The 17,247-nt window shown below is 36.3% G+C and overlaps 1 protein-coding gene across 11 annotated transcripts in view; it reads left to right on the top strand.

Annotated features, from left to right (window-relative positions):
* LOC5566335 (titin) overlaps nt 1–17,247 on the top strand; it is a 446,003-nt gene that overhangs the window by 36,429 nt on the left and 392,327 nt on the right. For all 11 annotated transcript variants that reach the window (XM_021841039.1, XM_021841049.1, XM_021841034.1 and 8 more), the window contains exon 4: nt 8,566–8,740. In XM_021841039.1, coding sequence (XP_021696731.1) covers nt 8,566–8,740 — 175 coding nt within the window. The remainder of the gene's footprint in view (nt 1–8,565; nt 8,741–17,247) is intronic.

The following is a 17,247-nucleotide window of genomic DNA, read 5'->3' as shown; positions in this document are numbered from 1 at the left end:
AAAATGTGACGCTCAAAATTTACTAAACCTTAAGGTGGCGTTTAACAAACCAAGTATGCTTAGTTTTCCGTGTTGAAAATTGTTATTTTTTATGTTAATTTGTGAAACACTCGCCTTGAAAATTGTACATTTATTATTATTTCAATCGGCAATATATGTTTCATAACTGACAAAAAAAGCATCATTATAACATCTTCGTCACAACAGATCAATACGGGATGTGCTAAATAAGTTTTATATTTGTTAAATCAAATTATTTTGTTTTCAGGAGCATTTTTATAGCTCAATTTACTTGGATGGATTTTTGATTGTGTGGAATGATTTAGCTAAGTAATAAATACATTAATCAGCCTGGAATATAACATAAATGGCATTTCTAGTTTTCCAAAAACATCACCTAAACGATTCTAAAACCAAAGATGTATTGGATTTCATCTGTAAGACCTGAAGATAACTTCATCCTCAGATATCTGCTCTATAAGATGTTTTCGGTGTTGTTAAGGAAATTATCGTTCAATCATGCATCAACAGACTCGAATAATATTTTAAAGAGTCTTAAATAAACAAAAAAAATCATGCAACTAAAGGAAATGCCAGATTTATCCTAAATTTACACAACAAATCATGTAATACTATATGTCCGAGTCCATGCTCGGTTGCGCGATGTATAGCGGAAATGTAGTAATATTTCACATGATTTGTGGTGTAAATATGTGACAAATCTTGTATTTTCTTTATGTGCATGATTTCCCGCAGCATTTTACATGGATTTCTTTTTCTACACAACGTTGTACAGCGGCGCATGTCCAGACAAAACTTAACAAAATCATGTTCTCAAAATCACTTATTAATATTTTTTATAGACTTCAATACCATTGAGTGACGATTTCTCAAAATTTGAGTTTGATCTTTTTTGTTTCCGATTTTTGGCAGCATCTTAAGCAGATATCCATTATTAAAAATTATAATCTTAAGCCTTTGATTTGGCCAACATGACATATTTTTGAGCATGTTAAGTTGTTATTTGTATCAAAACATGTTTTTTACAGACTTTCTCCAAAATATTGATAAATATTCAAAATATCGTACGTTTTATGTGAAGTGTTTCGTGCATATGAGTTACTCACTATGAAGCATACTTTTAGATGTACAATATTTTTCAGCAATAAAAACAACTTTGTAGAAGACAACTTTTGTCTGAAGTTTTACTTTGATGTTATTTTTAATGCATCTATGAAATCTGCTTACTGGACCACTGTGCAAAGCTTCTTGGCGCATTAAACTTCTATAATTTTTTAAAGCCTAATAAAAACTTTTGGAAACATTGGATTGGTCTGAATTTGAACAATCAAGTCGGGTAAACGCGAATATGAACAAAACACCCAAGCTCATGAACATATCAAGGAGGTTATGCCAGTTGTACAAAGATATAAGGACTATAAGAACATAATGATCAATAAGCATCCACTATGGGCGATCAGGTGCCCAATAATCTAAAAATTGACTTGTTCTGATAGGTTTTTATGTACACCATTCCATAGTAAACACTTTTATTAAGATATTCCTGGAATATCCGGGCAAGATATGTTATATTTTAATTAATACAGTATGTCAAAGTTAGAGTTTTAAAGATTAATGAAGAATTCAGTGCAAACAAGGTACACATTGAATACAATATACTGCATAATCGGAATAATAACTTTACCCATCCCATACTTTTTTGTCCCAAGTTGTCCTATGCTAAAATTTATTTCCAAGGGTACTCTGAGATGTAAACTAAAGGATCGTGAAGAATTTAACTGCACAAATTTGCTCTTTTTTTAATTTAGGGCTTCTTGAAGTTTTTGAATATGTTTTTACCATTTTCTATCAAAAACAAGTACCGTAATCCGGGGTAACATTGATCATATTTTTTAGTTTTTCTTATTTTTTTCATTTCACAATACAAATGTTACAAGTTTCATATTTTTAAAACAAGTACTGGCACCCATCGCTTCTAGCTATGTACTTTATTTTGTTTTTCGAAAGATTTAATTATGTTTAAATAAATGTTTTAAGTGATTTTTTGATTCAGCTGATATGGGGTAACATTGATCACCCAAGTAAACAACGTTCGCTAATATTGGAAATGTCGTTACTTACTAAAATCAGGGCCCCAGAAGCCGACTATGAAGACCAAACTCTTACAAGTCATTTACTTTTTGAGTTATTTCAAAATTAAAAACACCTTGAACCGCGGAATACGCCTAAAAGTAGGCAATTTCTTCAGGGAATTCTACATTCGTAATAGTAATTAGTTAATGTTGCCTAATTGAATAAACTTATGAAAGATTTGACAACGGAATCGTTTTCGGCGATGCCATTTTTAGTAACACTCGCATTTTCCTTGATCACATGGTCTGCAGAACTCATGTGAGACAGGAATTTTCGGTAGTGTCAGTGAAAATGATAGAAATCATTGTTTCAAAAAGTTGACAAATTTGCGCATGAACTAAACGCAATTTTGGCAAAAACCTTAATTATCATTAGCTTATGAATATACGAAAGAGAGGCACCATTCATGGTTCGAAAATGCTTCATCAATAAATCTTTATTTGAACGTTTAACAAGATGAGTCATCCCGATCAATGTTACCCCGCTGATCAATGTTACCCCGGATTACGGTAAGAAATAATTCAGAGATTTGTAATTTAATATCGCTAAATCATTCATATTATCATTTCTATGTAAGTTCTAACATTTATAATAGGGGTATTCACTTAAAGTTGCGTAAAATGACAAATTGATGATGAAATATTTCAAATGAAATATTCGTATTCCGACTGGTTGCATTCAAAATGCAAAAAATAATAATCTAGTAACCCTAGTTACACAACAAGAACACAGTTTTCTATCTTATTTTGAGTAGCTTGATTAATAACTTGTCCATTTTCTTCACGGTGCTCAGAATCTTTTATTCACCAATGGATGAAAGTTTGCCCTGAAGCTAAAAAATCTCCACATTCTGCATGTTATTCTAATTTTTGTATTTCCGTCGTGTGATTGAGTTTGCATATTCACTTGGATGTGACTGAAAATTTCTTAGAATGTTTAGAATGAAAAAAAACCTTCTTTTGGGTTTGAATACTCAAACAGCCGAAACCGGACCGCCTTTATTGACTGAACCAAATACAACATCAATTTATGGGATTCTATGTGTATTGTGTTCGATTTGGTCAGGAATTTATACACTTTATTGGTTCCTTTCCTTCCTCACTGTGACAATGATAGGGCCATCACAATCCGGAGTGAACAGTTGAACTTGCCTGTAAGATAACAAGCTGGATGAGCTTTCTTTATTACTCGTTCTTGTAGAACTAACACCATACACATAATACCACCCTTATCAGTTGCATAAGTAACCACTCTCCAGTCCTTTTCAAATAAACTCCTTCAAATATGTGGACAAACTTACTCTCATGACTGTTTTTTCATTAATCATCCTTCGTGTTCAGTGATAGCTTAAAGTTGAAATTAAAAGCAACTTTTCGTTTTCGAAATAAGAATATTATTTGTTTATAATGCTTTTGATGACAGCTGTTACAACGCCGCCTAGGATTGGATGACTGTCGTTTCTCAACTATTTGAAATCTTTCCTTCGTAGTTTACGCAATTCTGTGAAAGATTTAAAATAATTTATTTAGCACGATATACACAGGGAGTTACACCGGTTAGTGAATACCCCTAATGATTTGCACAACGCTAATCGCTTAAATGGCACACTTTTCCCTACACTTCCATTCTTCCTTACGCCTGATACATAGGCAGTCTGCTAACCAAACAGCAAGCCTATAAAAATTACCGCCTCTCCACACCCTTCCCGCATGAACTGGCGTAGACGCAGTGGTATATACGGTCTACTGTGGGATCCAGTTGATTGCATTATCAATGGATTACCTGCTTTGCTTTTGTCCACAGTTGATCAGCAGAAGTTTTCTCGTTTCATTTGGTATGGGGAAAGACATCTAACTTCAAATTTCTCGTAAATGAAAGCATAACTCGAAAAAATATTTGGTAGGCGTGATAGCCAATACCATCACGTACAACCGGTACCAAATATTTTTTCGAAAATAGTTCCCAAATTTGAGAAATTATTCGTCTGATTTTTGATGTGGCAGGCGCTAGCTTTGACGTCTCTCTAACGGATTAGTGTGTTTAATCAATAATTTGACTATTCTGATTGTGATAGTTGTACGGAATTCAAATCCAAGTGTCCGGAATATGAAGCAAAAGTGTGAATGTGTCCGGAATAATAATCATGAAGAGGCCAAAAATTTCTATTTATTAAAGCGAATTTAAGATGTGGAATCCAAATTTTCACCCACCATTCGGAATTCGAGTGTTTCCAAGGCCTGATTACGCTAAGATTTCATTCAGAACATTTCGATTTATATGTGTTTCGATTCGTTGTACTTCACTAAAGCCTTCGGAACCGAAATTCCATAAACTACTGTCCGTATTGGTTTAGTATGAGGTTCACAAAAAGCAGTATCGATCAACATTACAACAGCCTGCGAAAGGAAACGGAATATGCCTAAACGCCCTATATTGCTTAAAAAATCCCCAATAAACATATCATTGAGGCAACACGGAGTAAGTGACAATCCAAAGACTTTTTTAATAGTATTGACATTATTCCGATGTTTGCAACATAGAATTTCAAAATACAGCAAAAATATAGTGGAAGAAATTTCCTATTCAAACAAACCTTAAAAATAATTCCACCGTGGAAGTGGTTTTCTGACAAGCATAACAACATTTTAACAAGCAGCATAAAAACAAGAAAATTTTACCATTTTATACTCCTTTTAGATTGATACCATAATCAAATAAAATATATTTTCGACTTGAAATATTATTATTGCAATTTACAGTAGATTATTAAGACTTTCTTCTAAGGGTTTCAATATCTTGAAAAGATATAATATGCGTAGAACACCAGTCAATCATTATGCAAAATAAAAAACACACGAGGGATGAATGAAAGATTTATCTCCTCTCCTTTATTTTCTCACTACTAAACTGGTAAATCAAGCATCGTTGTATATTATGTTGATTGTGAAAAAGATGAAAATATTAACCCTCTAATACCCAAATTTTTATTTTCGATTTAAGTATTATTTTTCGTTATCTAAAATCGTTCTAAACACGTTTTGGGCATTTATTTATTTTTATTCGCAAATTTTTAAATTTTGGTTTTTGATTTTTATAATTTTTATTTTTGAACATCCCTAGCTTTTTTCATTTTTTCTTGAAGCCTTTTCTAGTTGTTGATTTTTGGCAATAATAAAAATTTTAATTGTTACGGTATTTTGAAAAATATTAAATTTTTAATTTTTTTTCGGAGCGTATTTTATTTTCCGTGTAACTAACGGAAAAACAGGTTTGAAATGATTTTAATACCACCAGGCTCTTCGTTTGTGATAGGTTAATCGTAGAAAAATATAAAAGGTACGATTTTTTATATTACACGTTTAATGAAGCCCAGGCATTTGTAGGTTATATAAGAATGCAATTTTTCAAACAATTTCTAAAAATACAAAAAAGTTTCAAAAGTCATAAAAAACTTTTCTTATATGCGTGTTATGAGTCAAGGTATAAGCCAAAAATAAAATCATTTTGATTTCCGAGCTACCAAAAAATACACAAAATTCCAAAGTGTACCCCGTCTAAAGGCGGGGTTGGGTATTAGAGGGTTAACACAGCAGCAAGTTTAATTGATGTGTAAAAATGGTTTAAAAGAGCTCTATTTCATATTAATCGTTTTCAGCTTGAATTTATACGGAATTCTACACTGAAATATGTAATTGAAATACACACTTAAATCAGAATGCCGATCTCAGCTGTGCAAATCTCGGTTAAAGGTCGTTTGCTGACATTTCAGTAAAAGTGACGTTTGATGTCTGCGGCTTCCAAAGGTGCTGCTTTAAATAAATTTGATTTTTTTGCTGACATATCAGATAAAACTAATTTGCTGACCGCTCGGCTGTGTGAATCTCGATAAATTGAAACTATTTGAACTCAACTGAGTGTGACCTTCACTGTACGAACAAGTGTCCTATGGCATATTAAATCCACAACATCACATAGGACAGTTTTGTCTATTGCAACATGTTATCTTATATATCTTTATGAAATCAACTTTTATTTGAAATCAAAGCTACCATCGAGCTTGAGAGTAAAAAACTTGCATTTAATCATGATTACATTTGGAAATAATGTACTTCAAAGAACAAAAATTTAAAATAAAAAAAAATGTTCGGGATCCCTCGGTGGATGTTTTTGGGGAACACGTCAAATGAAAGCTAAAATCCTATATTTTCGAATTGTGAAAGATTTAGCGATGCCTATTTTTTGTGATAATATTGTTCTACCAGACACACCGTGTGCAGTGTCGTAAGAGTCATTACGCATCCTTAGATGTTTCTCTCAGAGACTATCGTTAATTGGATTAGAAATTAATTTAGAATTTGATGCATGATTTCTTTTTAACCTTGGCCCAGAAGGCTGACTCTACTTTTCCTGTAGAGTATTTCAATATTGAAAATAGATGTTGTAATTCTCCGTGAAGCGGTTCCGACGAATCGTGTAGGATACTTCATTTACTTTTTCTATAAAAAAAATACAATAGTGAACATACTCGAAAACAAATTACAACACCGGGTAATCAGCGAACCCAGCATTTGAATCGAACCCCGGCGACAAAGTAGTCACATTAACGACATGACATTGATTGGTGCGGAAGAGAAGAAAGTTGCTGGCTGCAGCAGAGTATAAAACAGTCGGCAGCCAGCGTCGCACCACGCTGCTTGTCATGTCTAACCGCTACCGACAACGACCGTCTCCGGGGAGCTGGAACCTGAGATAACTTTCCGAAGATAATGATGGAGGGCAATAAATGCTGTTCGCCCATGCACATTGCATACATCGATCCAGCAGCTTCCCTGGTTACCTGTCCTCTACCTATATGAGGGTGTCTCAAAATTTCACTTTATCAGAAATTTTGTTGAAAACTTGAATACTTTAAAATGATTTGTAGATGTATATTATCATTTTCAACACTTCAATCACAGAGCTATATAAAGTTTTATTAAAGGGTCTCTTTCAAAATTGCAAAGAGAGCATCTCTAAACGTAGATTTTAAGTTTTCACACGTACAAAAGCTTGTTGGTAACATCTTTATTTATCATTTGGAGATCAATCCCCAACTTTGCTGATAAAGTGTAATTTTGAGACACCCTATCCTACACATGTACCGTACCTCAGGAGCGCGCTTGATGCATGCGCTTGCTTGCAAAGTGAAAATGCAATAAATCTTGCGTCCAGCCAGATGGACAGCCCCCGCCCCAAAGCCTATAGGAGACCTGTTGGCTGCTGATGCTGCTGTAAGTCGGGTCACAAATTGAACTGCATTTTTACTTGCAAAAGATAAGAGGACAATGACTTGTCGGATTCCTAAGCCTAGTGTTGAAGTCCGCGGCTACAAAGCAAAGCCATGCTGAACATGTGTAGGTTCGATTCCCGGTCGGTCCAGGATCTTTCGTAACGGGAATGTCCTCATCTTCCCAGCATTCCCACAATGCTCTCGGGTAATAACTGTGGTAGTGCTCAATAGAACATAAAGCCTGATTCTCTGCTGACAAGTAATTTCTCGGCCTATCTTGATAGTAGAAGCATTAACCTTAGAATGCTAATGTCGCTACTGTTCGTGTTACCAACATCTAGTTTGCCACGCGCTGACAGCTTGAGTACCGGTCCTCAAAGTGTCAAATAAATTTTAATATCATCCACTACAACATGCCATCAAACAAACAATGAAAAGATACAGTGGTGATAATAAACTAATTCAGTTTTGTGAGAATAGCGCCATTAGCGTTCTACTACTAATATTTCTATTATCTTGATGCATGGAGAATTTCTGCAAGGAATTGCTCAAGAATGCGCTTTTTTATGATCGCAGTACGCAGTTGAAAAGAACTGTCAGTTCAAATGGGAGTCGCAAATTTCCTACAGAGAGCCCTCTTTGAAGTGACATTTCTTCTCAACTGCATACTGCGATCAGAAAAATGTGATTTTCTTGACCATTTCTTGGGAGAAATTTTCCACGCATCGAGATAGGCGATTCCTTTTCTTGTCAGTAGCAAACCGGCCTTAAAGCTGAAAAGCAGGCTCTGTTCCGGTGGGGACGTAATGCTAAAAAGAAACATAACAATGTTTGAATCGATGTAAAATCACTAACTGGTTCATTGAACTTATCTTTAATCGTTTCTTCCTTCGTCTCCTCTATTGTCACAATCATATTTTGGTACGATAACCTCATCTTTTTCTGCTCTCTCTCTCCTTCCTAAATTGTTTGACATGTTTTTGTCACTCGTTTGTCGTTCTTTCCGCCTATTTTCGGCAACACATTCTCCTTTTATAATATAAACCGTGTGCTTCGCGTCTCGCATCTCATTATCGCGATAAATTTTGAGATTTTTTCCTTCATTCGCTCTTTCTCCGACTTCTTTCCTTTTTTTATTTCAGCGCATTGAGGAATTCCGAAAATCCTACGATAAAGCGATCGCTGACCTAGAAAACCTGCACCGGCTTCTGCTGGACAACCGGACGGTGAGGGCCAGCGAGTCGGAACCGGCACTCAAGTCCTGCCGGCAGTTGTACCAAGACGTGCAGAAAACGTTGCTCCTCGTCATGGACGGTGGTAAGTAGTTAAGTTATGGCCGGACCTTGGGTCTGTTTTCGTGTTCCTCATTTTGCTTTTGATACCCAGAGTCAAAGCTTTCAATTTACGTGTTGATATTTTTGGACGGTTGATGACGGGAGTGTGGAACACATTCGAAGGGATCAGTTGATTTTTGGGATCCGGTTTGATGGCAATTCCATTTTCGCGAGGATGTCAGACAATTGATAGTCAGTTTTGGGCAGCGGTGAAACTACTTTCGATGACTTTCTTTATTTATTTTTGTTTACTTTATTTGGTGATGGAGAGTCTCTGTTATGATCGTTTGCACAGAGTGCACAGTAGGTATGATTATTATTTATAACTAGTATGCCCGACAAACTTCGTCTTGCCATCAAGTAGGCTGTTGAAAAACGCTAAGGATCGCCCCATACAAAAGACAGTTCTGTGTACTCTCGTTTTTTAAACTTTCCCGGTAAATATCCTGGGATTTTAATACACACGAACACGTCGGAACCCTTGACGAACAAAACGGAGAAAGAATCATTCAAATGCGTTGACCCGTTCGTAAGCCATTTCGTGACATACAAACACCACTCCATTTTTATTTATACAGATTACCATGCCAATAAATTAATGTTGGAAGAATTCGTACCACAGTATTTTTCAAAAATATTCATAATACTTTCAATAACACTAGCTTTATTGTAAAATATGTCAGAATATCAACTCATACCTATCGAGAAAATTTGTATACTAACTTACCCAACGTTCCAACAGAATTTGGGAACGAAAATTTATGTATATATGTTGAAAAGCAAAATTGTAACTTGGGTAAGGGAATTTCTGTGGAAGTGCTCTAAGGAAACTAAGCTGAGATGCAGACTCCGTTTCAGTGGAGATGTAATGTCAAGAAGTGAAATGCAATTTTGTTTACATTTACATAAATACGTCAATATCGCCTAAATTTATGCTGTAACCATGCTTCATTGTGGACATTCCCTAAATGCTGTTGTACTGTTTTTTTGACGTTGGATAACGTCTTACGGCAACATACTGGGGTACAATTTCGAAAAACGAAAAATCGCACGCGTCACGAAAAGTGGTTAGATTTTGACTGTTAATAACTTACTAGCGCCCGGATAGATTTTCAAGATTCTTGCACCGATCGATTGTAAATGTTTCTACGAATCTACTCCAGTAATGAAAACTATTGATTTTCATGGCTAAACTATTGAAAAATTAGAAAATATCAAGGTATGTCTTATTTTGCATAGAAAAGCACAATTTTTCTTGCTGTTATAAGGTTTTGACGTTTTGAAGTTTACATGTACACGCCGACACACGTGTCAAATATGCAAGTTAATCTGTCGTGTTTTCACATATTTAATCAATATTAAAATAAATTCTCCCAATTTAGTTTTAAATATCATGAAATAGGGCTCCCTTAAAAGGAATTTTAATTCCACTGGGAAACCCCCTATATATTCATAGTGTATAAATGCCTCATCACTGTTCATCCATTCAATGTAAACTGTTTAAATGTTACGTGTTTACTGTTGTGCTTGTTTTTTTTTTTTTGTAAAATATAAATAATACGATAGATGCGTCCACTACCAGGGGGCTCCGAAAATGAGTCTCTTGGTGTGGGGGATAGTGGTGGGCCATAAAAAAAATGAAAATGAAACTACGAAAAGAAACCACGTGCTCCGATGGGGATCGAACACTTCTTCTTTTTCTTCTTCTTGGCATGACGTCCTCACTGGGACAGAGCCTGTTTTTTAGCGTAGTGTTCGAAGAGCACTTCCAAAGTTATTAACTGAGAGCTTTCTTTTCCTAAATTGCCATTTTTCGCATTCGTATGTCATGTGGCAGGTACATTGATACTCTTTGCCCAGGGAAGCCAAGGAAATTTCCATTACGAAAAGATCCTGGACCGACCGGGAATCGAACCCAGACACCATCAGCATGACTTTGCTTTGTAGCCGCGGATTCTAACCATTCGGCTAAGGAAAGCCCCACGAACCCACGGGCACAGATATCATTGAGCGATATTTTATGCACTTTCGTCAGCCAGCCTAACTTCATAAATTTTACATGTTCGTCTCTGCTGCTATTTATTCCCAAGCTAAAAGCTGCGGGTTCCGTGAAATTGCTCATCATGGCCATGGGCATCCTGCTAGCCCATCGAATTCGTGAAGAACGCGTCCAGAAACCTTGATAATTGCCGTCGGAGTGAGCAAACCAACGAAAACAACGATGGACACGGAAACTAGGAAGCACAAAATTACCGATGGCATTTTAATTTAATCGTCTTCGGTAATCTTTTGGTGTGTTTCTGTCTAACAATGAAATGAAAACCCAGTTCGATCGACGGTGACTACCCCCAACCGTCCTTTTCAGGACGATAATTTCATTTTGAAAGAGTTAGAAGACTAATTAACCGAAATAATGTTTGATAAGTAAATAAATTAATTAATCAATTAATAGTAATAGATGAAATGTCTCTAGTTGTAACACTTTTACGTCGAATGCATTGTTATGACCCTGAAAAGGGCCGTTTTATTTGAAATTGTGCTGCAATTCAATTTAAGCGCGTTCTCCACGGATACGACGAGCCAGCTGGATGTCCTTCGGTATGATGCTGACATATCCTCAAACAAACCGACCAGTTAGGCCTCTCGCTTCCTGCAGGACCATGACGTCGGAGCTCTAGAATCGCAGATTTGCCAGGACGAAGCAGAAGAAGTTCTTCATGGTGCGGAAATTCTTCGAATATGAAAAGGAGATCATGAAAATCATGAAAATGGCAACTTTAACATCGATTTGAGCAAAGAGGAGAAAATGGAGTTCGCGGACTTCAGGAGAAGTATCTCAACCTCAAACTGGCCTCGGAACCCACTAAAGCAACCAATCTTAGTGAATCATGCGTTGAGCAAGAGTTACTGCTGATGCTTCTTCTTCCATTGACCGATTCTATCGGTGTTGAAGTGTTAACCGAACCAACCAAATAATAACACACAATGTCCATAATAGGTCAGATTTGACATGCAACAAATAGTATGAAAATTGAGGTTTTTATCAGTAGAAATCTTTCATAAGTTCGTGACGGTCTCAAGCCAGGAAATAGAATAAGCCAACGTTATCAAACGTCAATTTGGCGGTTGTATCTGGGAAACAACCTCTTAATTTTTTCTGCAGCAACACAATTTTCCAGTCGTCGAGCGGTTTGCCACCATCAGAACCACTGCGCTTCTGTTGTGAACGTAAAGCGAGGTTTTTTCAGCAGTGTTGTACAAAATACAACAGCGTGACGACTAAAGTGTTAAAAGATCCAGAACTCTACAAGGAACCACAACTTAACCTAAATTTAGCTTTTCACTTAAATTGGCCCTTCAGTGCGATTGTCCAAATTTGAAGTTGGCGGTTTACCATGACAGCGGCGAGCGGCACATGCTTTATAAATATTGTTGTTTCATTTGCTCCATTTTATAACCGATATTGAATTCGTACAAAAAGTTAATTTTGAAGGCTGCAAACAATTTAGTTGAAATACAAAAAACACGAATAAACCAAAGAATTTGTTTTGATTTTATTACTATTTGGAATACGTAATACACAAGACACCAGAAGACGTAAGTAGGGTTTCGTTCTACTTCGTCATAAGCGCTATTATTCGTCGTATCAAAATAAAATGTGCCACTAAGGCGGATATTCCAACTAACCTGCAGCAAAGATTCTCAATGGTATTTTTGTGAAAGTTGTCATGGTTTTTTACACTTGTACACCAAATGCAATAAAACTACTGTATTTCGTTAAACAACTTCAGTTCAATTATCCACTTTGCACTTATTCACCGAAATCGCATGGACGAACACGATTCGAGAGAAATGCTTAACGAACGACACCAGTCACACCACTTTATGATACAAGTTTCTTCCCGCCCGCATGTGTGACTTACTTCGTCAGGAACTTTTTTTACTATGGAAAACCGTACTTCTTCACTGAAGGATTTCATTCCAATCACACGCCGTAAAAGTTCTGTAATTCACGAAATTGTATGAAATTTCCTCACCGACCGCGGAAAAATGAGAATGTAAACAAAGTTCAATCCGTCGTACTGAGAAAAAAAGCTTGTGCGCATCAATGTGTACGCGATGATCGACGTAAAAATACGGTTCCTTTGATTGTATTGTTTTCGCTGCACTGTGTGCCATAATTGTACGGTCAAAAGGAATTGTATTCATATGTTTTGGTTGAAAATTGATGACGAACAAAAATTTTTAAAGGAAATTAGTATATTCCATCATGCTGAAGGAATGGAGGGAGATGCCCGTAGATCTATATAGTCTAGTAAAACATTTTATTATAGCGTTGATATGTTGTGTTTTGACCACTCAATATATCACAGTGAGCCATAAGTTGTGAGACGAATCTGGAAACTTATTGCGACAGAAATGAAAACGATACGACGGATTGAGATTTCGGCAAGATGCATTTGCTTTGCATTATTTCCAAATAGAGTTCAAGATTTATCAAAATCTTATTGTACAATGCTGAAGCCGTTTTGAGAAAGAATTGTTTGCCATCGGTTTGTATCAGCATCATTCCCTGCAATACTGGGAAAATTGCAGTTCTCACTGATCAATGCTTAATACGATGGATACTAACACATCACCCTATGTATCTCTAAAATACCTACCTTATCCATATGAAACCTTTGTCCATTACTTTACCCTTTCATTTGGTACTAAAATGAGAATGATTTATCGGAGAGTTTAGAAGAATGTGCATGTTTTTCGCAACTTCACGATGTCTATTTTTATGTTTTTTTTTGTGATGCTAGCAGAAACTATAATTTCAGTTTACTTACACAAAAATAGTTTGTTCGAGGGCTCTCCGTGTCACTTCTTTCAATTTCTATGTCAATTAGATCAGCCGGATCTTGCGAGCGTGGCTCCGATGTTCTAATGTCCTAAAACAAAATGAAATAAATGTACGTTTAAAATTAATGTTTTGAGTGATCAGAAGTGATATATCGTACGAGGAATTGACTTCATACTATAAAATGAACAAGCTATATGGGGTGGTTCGAATTGCCCCCATTAACCCTACACACGTACTACATAGTTCTAGTACTAATTTGGTTAACGAATATATATATGAGAATACTTACTTTTTCTTGCGTGAAACGTCCAGTAGGAAAGCGAGGTCCTCAGCGAACTCCCAATCCATATCAGCAGCAAATGAAGGGCTAGGAATGGGCTGCCCAGGTGGCTCTCTTTCAGCGCAATCCACACAGTTTTGCATGAGTCGGCTACAACATACACAATCATAAATAATTTAATCAAATAAATATATGAATATGCTACTCACGCGCTCGGAGTAATATGCCTGCTATCTCCCTCCATGCCATGGCCACTGCTGGGCGTTCGTAGTATCCCAAATTTGGGGTCTTCCTTTAACTTCAAGCGCCAGCCGTTTTTTCCCCTCAGCTGAAAAGTATTCGGTGCGGCTTTTCCTTTTCTTCCCGTTGGAAACAGGGGTTGTGTAGTTTGCTGCGGGATGTTCCGAGATTCTTCCAGGTGGGATGATTTATCGGCAGAATCTTGTAGGAATTCGATGGACGAATACACATCCGCAGTGGTGGTGGGCGAGTTTCCGTAGAAGTAACACATTTTGAAAAAATAAAAATATAGCACCGACAAAAAACAGAACGACACGACTGGTCGGCGGAGAAACTATCTTGGGACTAAAACTAACCGTGCCGCCAGAAGGAAATGAATAGAAATGTCATTTCTACCTGCGGAATACATCAAAATACTATTCCGCGCGTAAAAATGACACCTCACTTGAGGTTGACATAACCATGCACCATCTGTTGAAAAATCTGTGAACTATTTTTCCGACAGTGCGTTACTTGGGAACTACGTACAGCTCAAGTAATTTTCGAAATCATTTCTTGACCATTACTTGGCCTATCCTTTTGCACAGTACTTGCGAAGTTGATACCAACCAAAAACTGAGGAGAACACAGAACATCAGTGTAGATGTAATATCAAGAAGTAGAGGATAATGTTTATATTTTTAACATTATCCTACACAGCCAATTGAGATTAACGACCCCAGTAAAATTTCATTGGGTTTTGGAACTACGGATTTTCGGTAATTTACGATTACCGAAAAAACCCAGTAAACTAAAATATATTTTGATTAATGGAAATTACTGAGTTAGTCAGTTAAGTTGTAGAACGTTTTACTGGCTTTTCAGTTTCCCATGACTTACCTTTTGCTCTTCCGGATTATGATTATTTCAAAAATAATACTAACAAAACCCTATCGACATAGGCATGTCACTTGTAAAGCATTTTTCGTGAAAATAAACATTTCTCGCATACTCTGAGATAACGCCCTAAAAGCCATTGGTAGCCACGTGTGTAGCTCGTTGATTCTGAGCAAATGAAAGAATAAGCATCCAAACCAACATCACGGGCAGGTATATAATGATCCTTTCTTCCCCATAGCGTTGTGAAATAACATGAAAATCCATTCAAATGTTTAGAAATAATGAGCTACACACATGGTTACCCAATGTCTTTTAGGGCAAGATCAGAAGTTATGCGAGATTTATTGCAATTTTAGGGAAAACTTTCCGTTTTACGGTGCAACGAAAAGCTACCGCAGCTGTCACATCACTGATTTGCACTGGTGAATCATCAGTAGGCTTCAATGATACCTTGGATACCGTCTTGATGATCGTTGTTTGTTGCTATTTTTCATAGCGTTTTCTCTTTCAAGCATACTATGATTGAATCGTTTGCTTCAATGATGGAATGATTTCGAAGCCTGCGGTAGAACTTTGACAGCTGCGGTAGAGCTTTGCGGCTACCGCAAACCGGAAAATTTTCTTAACAACCGTAATACCATTACTGCCGTTCTACGCGTATTTGTCCCGCAGTCCGTAAGGTTTACATAGAACATGGGACAAGTAGGCGTAGACGGACAGATTAGCTCTTATCTCATTGGAACTAGTCAAAAAATGTGTGACAAAATCATTATTATTTCGTTGGTTTTCATACATGAGGCAAACTCAATTATGATGACGAATATTTATTAGTGAATTTCAGATGTTTTCAATAAAAAAGCTGAAAGATCGGCATTTTTTTATGATTTACAATTCGTACCCAGTATAAAAAAAACACCGAACAAGCAAACGCTTACAAGTCATTCGTTTTTGAGTAAGTTTAAAATTAAAAACACATCGAACCGTGGAATACACCTAAAGGTAGGCAATTTCCTAAGGAAATTCTACATTCGTAACAATAATTCGTTTATGTTGCCTAATTAAACATTCTTATGAAAGTTTCGACAATGGAATCGTTTTCAGTGATGCGTGTCGTAAACATTCAGCCGAATGATACCCGATCAGTGCGAAAACGAACAAAATCAAACTCCGCTAGCACAAACCCCATTTTAATAATAAGAGCGAATGCGACGAGAAAGAGAGTGGGTGCAACACACGCACACATTCAGTTTCACCCACTGTTAATGTCATTTCAATATTCAATTTCCATTAGAGACACTGAAATTGAAAATTGAATATAAAAAAATACAAATGAATTTTATACTACTGGTGTAAGAAAACGGCAATGTGATGCCTTCAGTTGATGAGTCATGATTGTCTTTTAATAAAAAAAATACGACTTTTGCAATTTGCGGATGTTTTTGTGGGGTATTCTGATGGAAATGATTTTTTCACAAGTGAAATTGAATTTGCTGCTACCTAATGTCAGTAGGTGGAAGAGAATCGGTATATAAAAAGTAATCGAAAAACTGAATGCACGTGCTACCTGATTCGTGCATGTATTGTCAAAAAAACATCCACACAAAGAAAAAACCAACGATGACGGATCCTACTGAGTGTCGGCATTGTTGACTGTATATTCAATATACTATATTGAAATATGCAGACATCGTGTGGTACTAATGAGTGAAATGTGCTGTTGTAATGTACTCAATTCAAATATCTACAGCGTCATTGCTGTTGTAGTGTTTCATGTAATATGAAATATTTTAAAAATTATTTAACATTTTACAAATTAGTGAGAAAAATGTTATCGAAATTCGCGAATATGCTGCTGAATATTGTACTGTGCTGTTCTATAATTTGTTTTGAACCGACCGTACGCAGTATTCAGAAAATTATGCATGGGAAATCTCTCGCGTCATGAAGGCATTTTTCGAGACAAAATTTGAGACAGCTCGATTACTTTTCATGCATTCCCGCGAGTTTTGAGACTTTCCAATCTACACCATCTGTAATTTATGGACGCCTATCACGTTACAACAGGACACTTTTGATTGCTTCATGATCCGAAGCTTCTTTTTTTTCTCTTGGACCAGTGAGAGTTTCAGACGGAAGCATTTTTTTTTAATCATGACTTATCAATGCAGATCATTTGTGTAACGTGATCACGGTGCAGAATTTCTTCGTGAATTGATTAAAAAAAAGAGATACAGGGCGAATT

This window comes from Aedes aegypti, chromosome 2 (assembly GCF_002204515.2).
Source record: "Aedes aegypti strain LVP_AGWG chromosome 2, AaegL5.0 Primary Assembly, whole genome shotgun sequence".
NCBI lineage: Eukaryota > Metazoa > Arthropoda > Insecta > Diptera > Culicidae > Aedes > Aedes aegypti.
The sequence above is the reverse complement of the archived record's forward strand: the minus strand, read 5'-3'. Positions and strand labels throughout refer to the sequence as shown.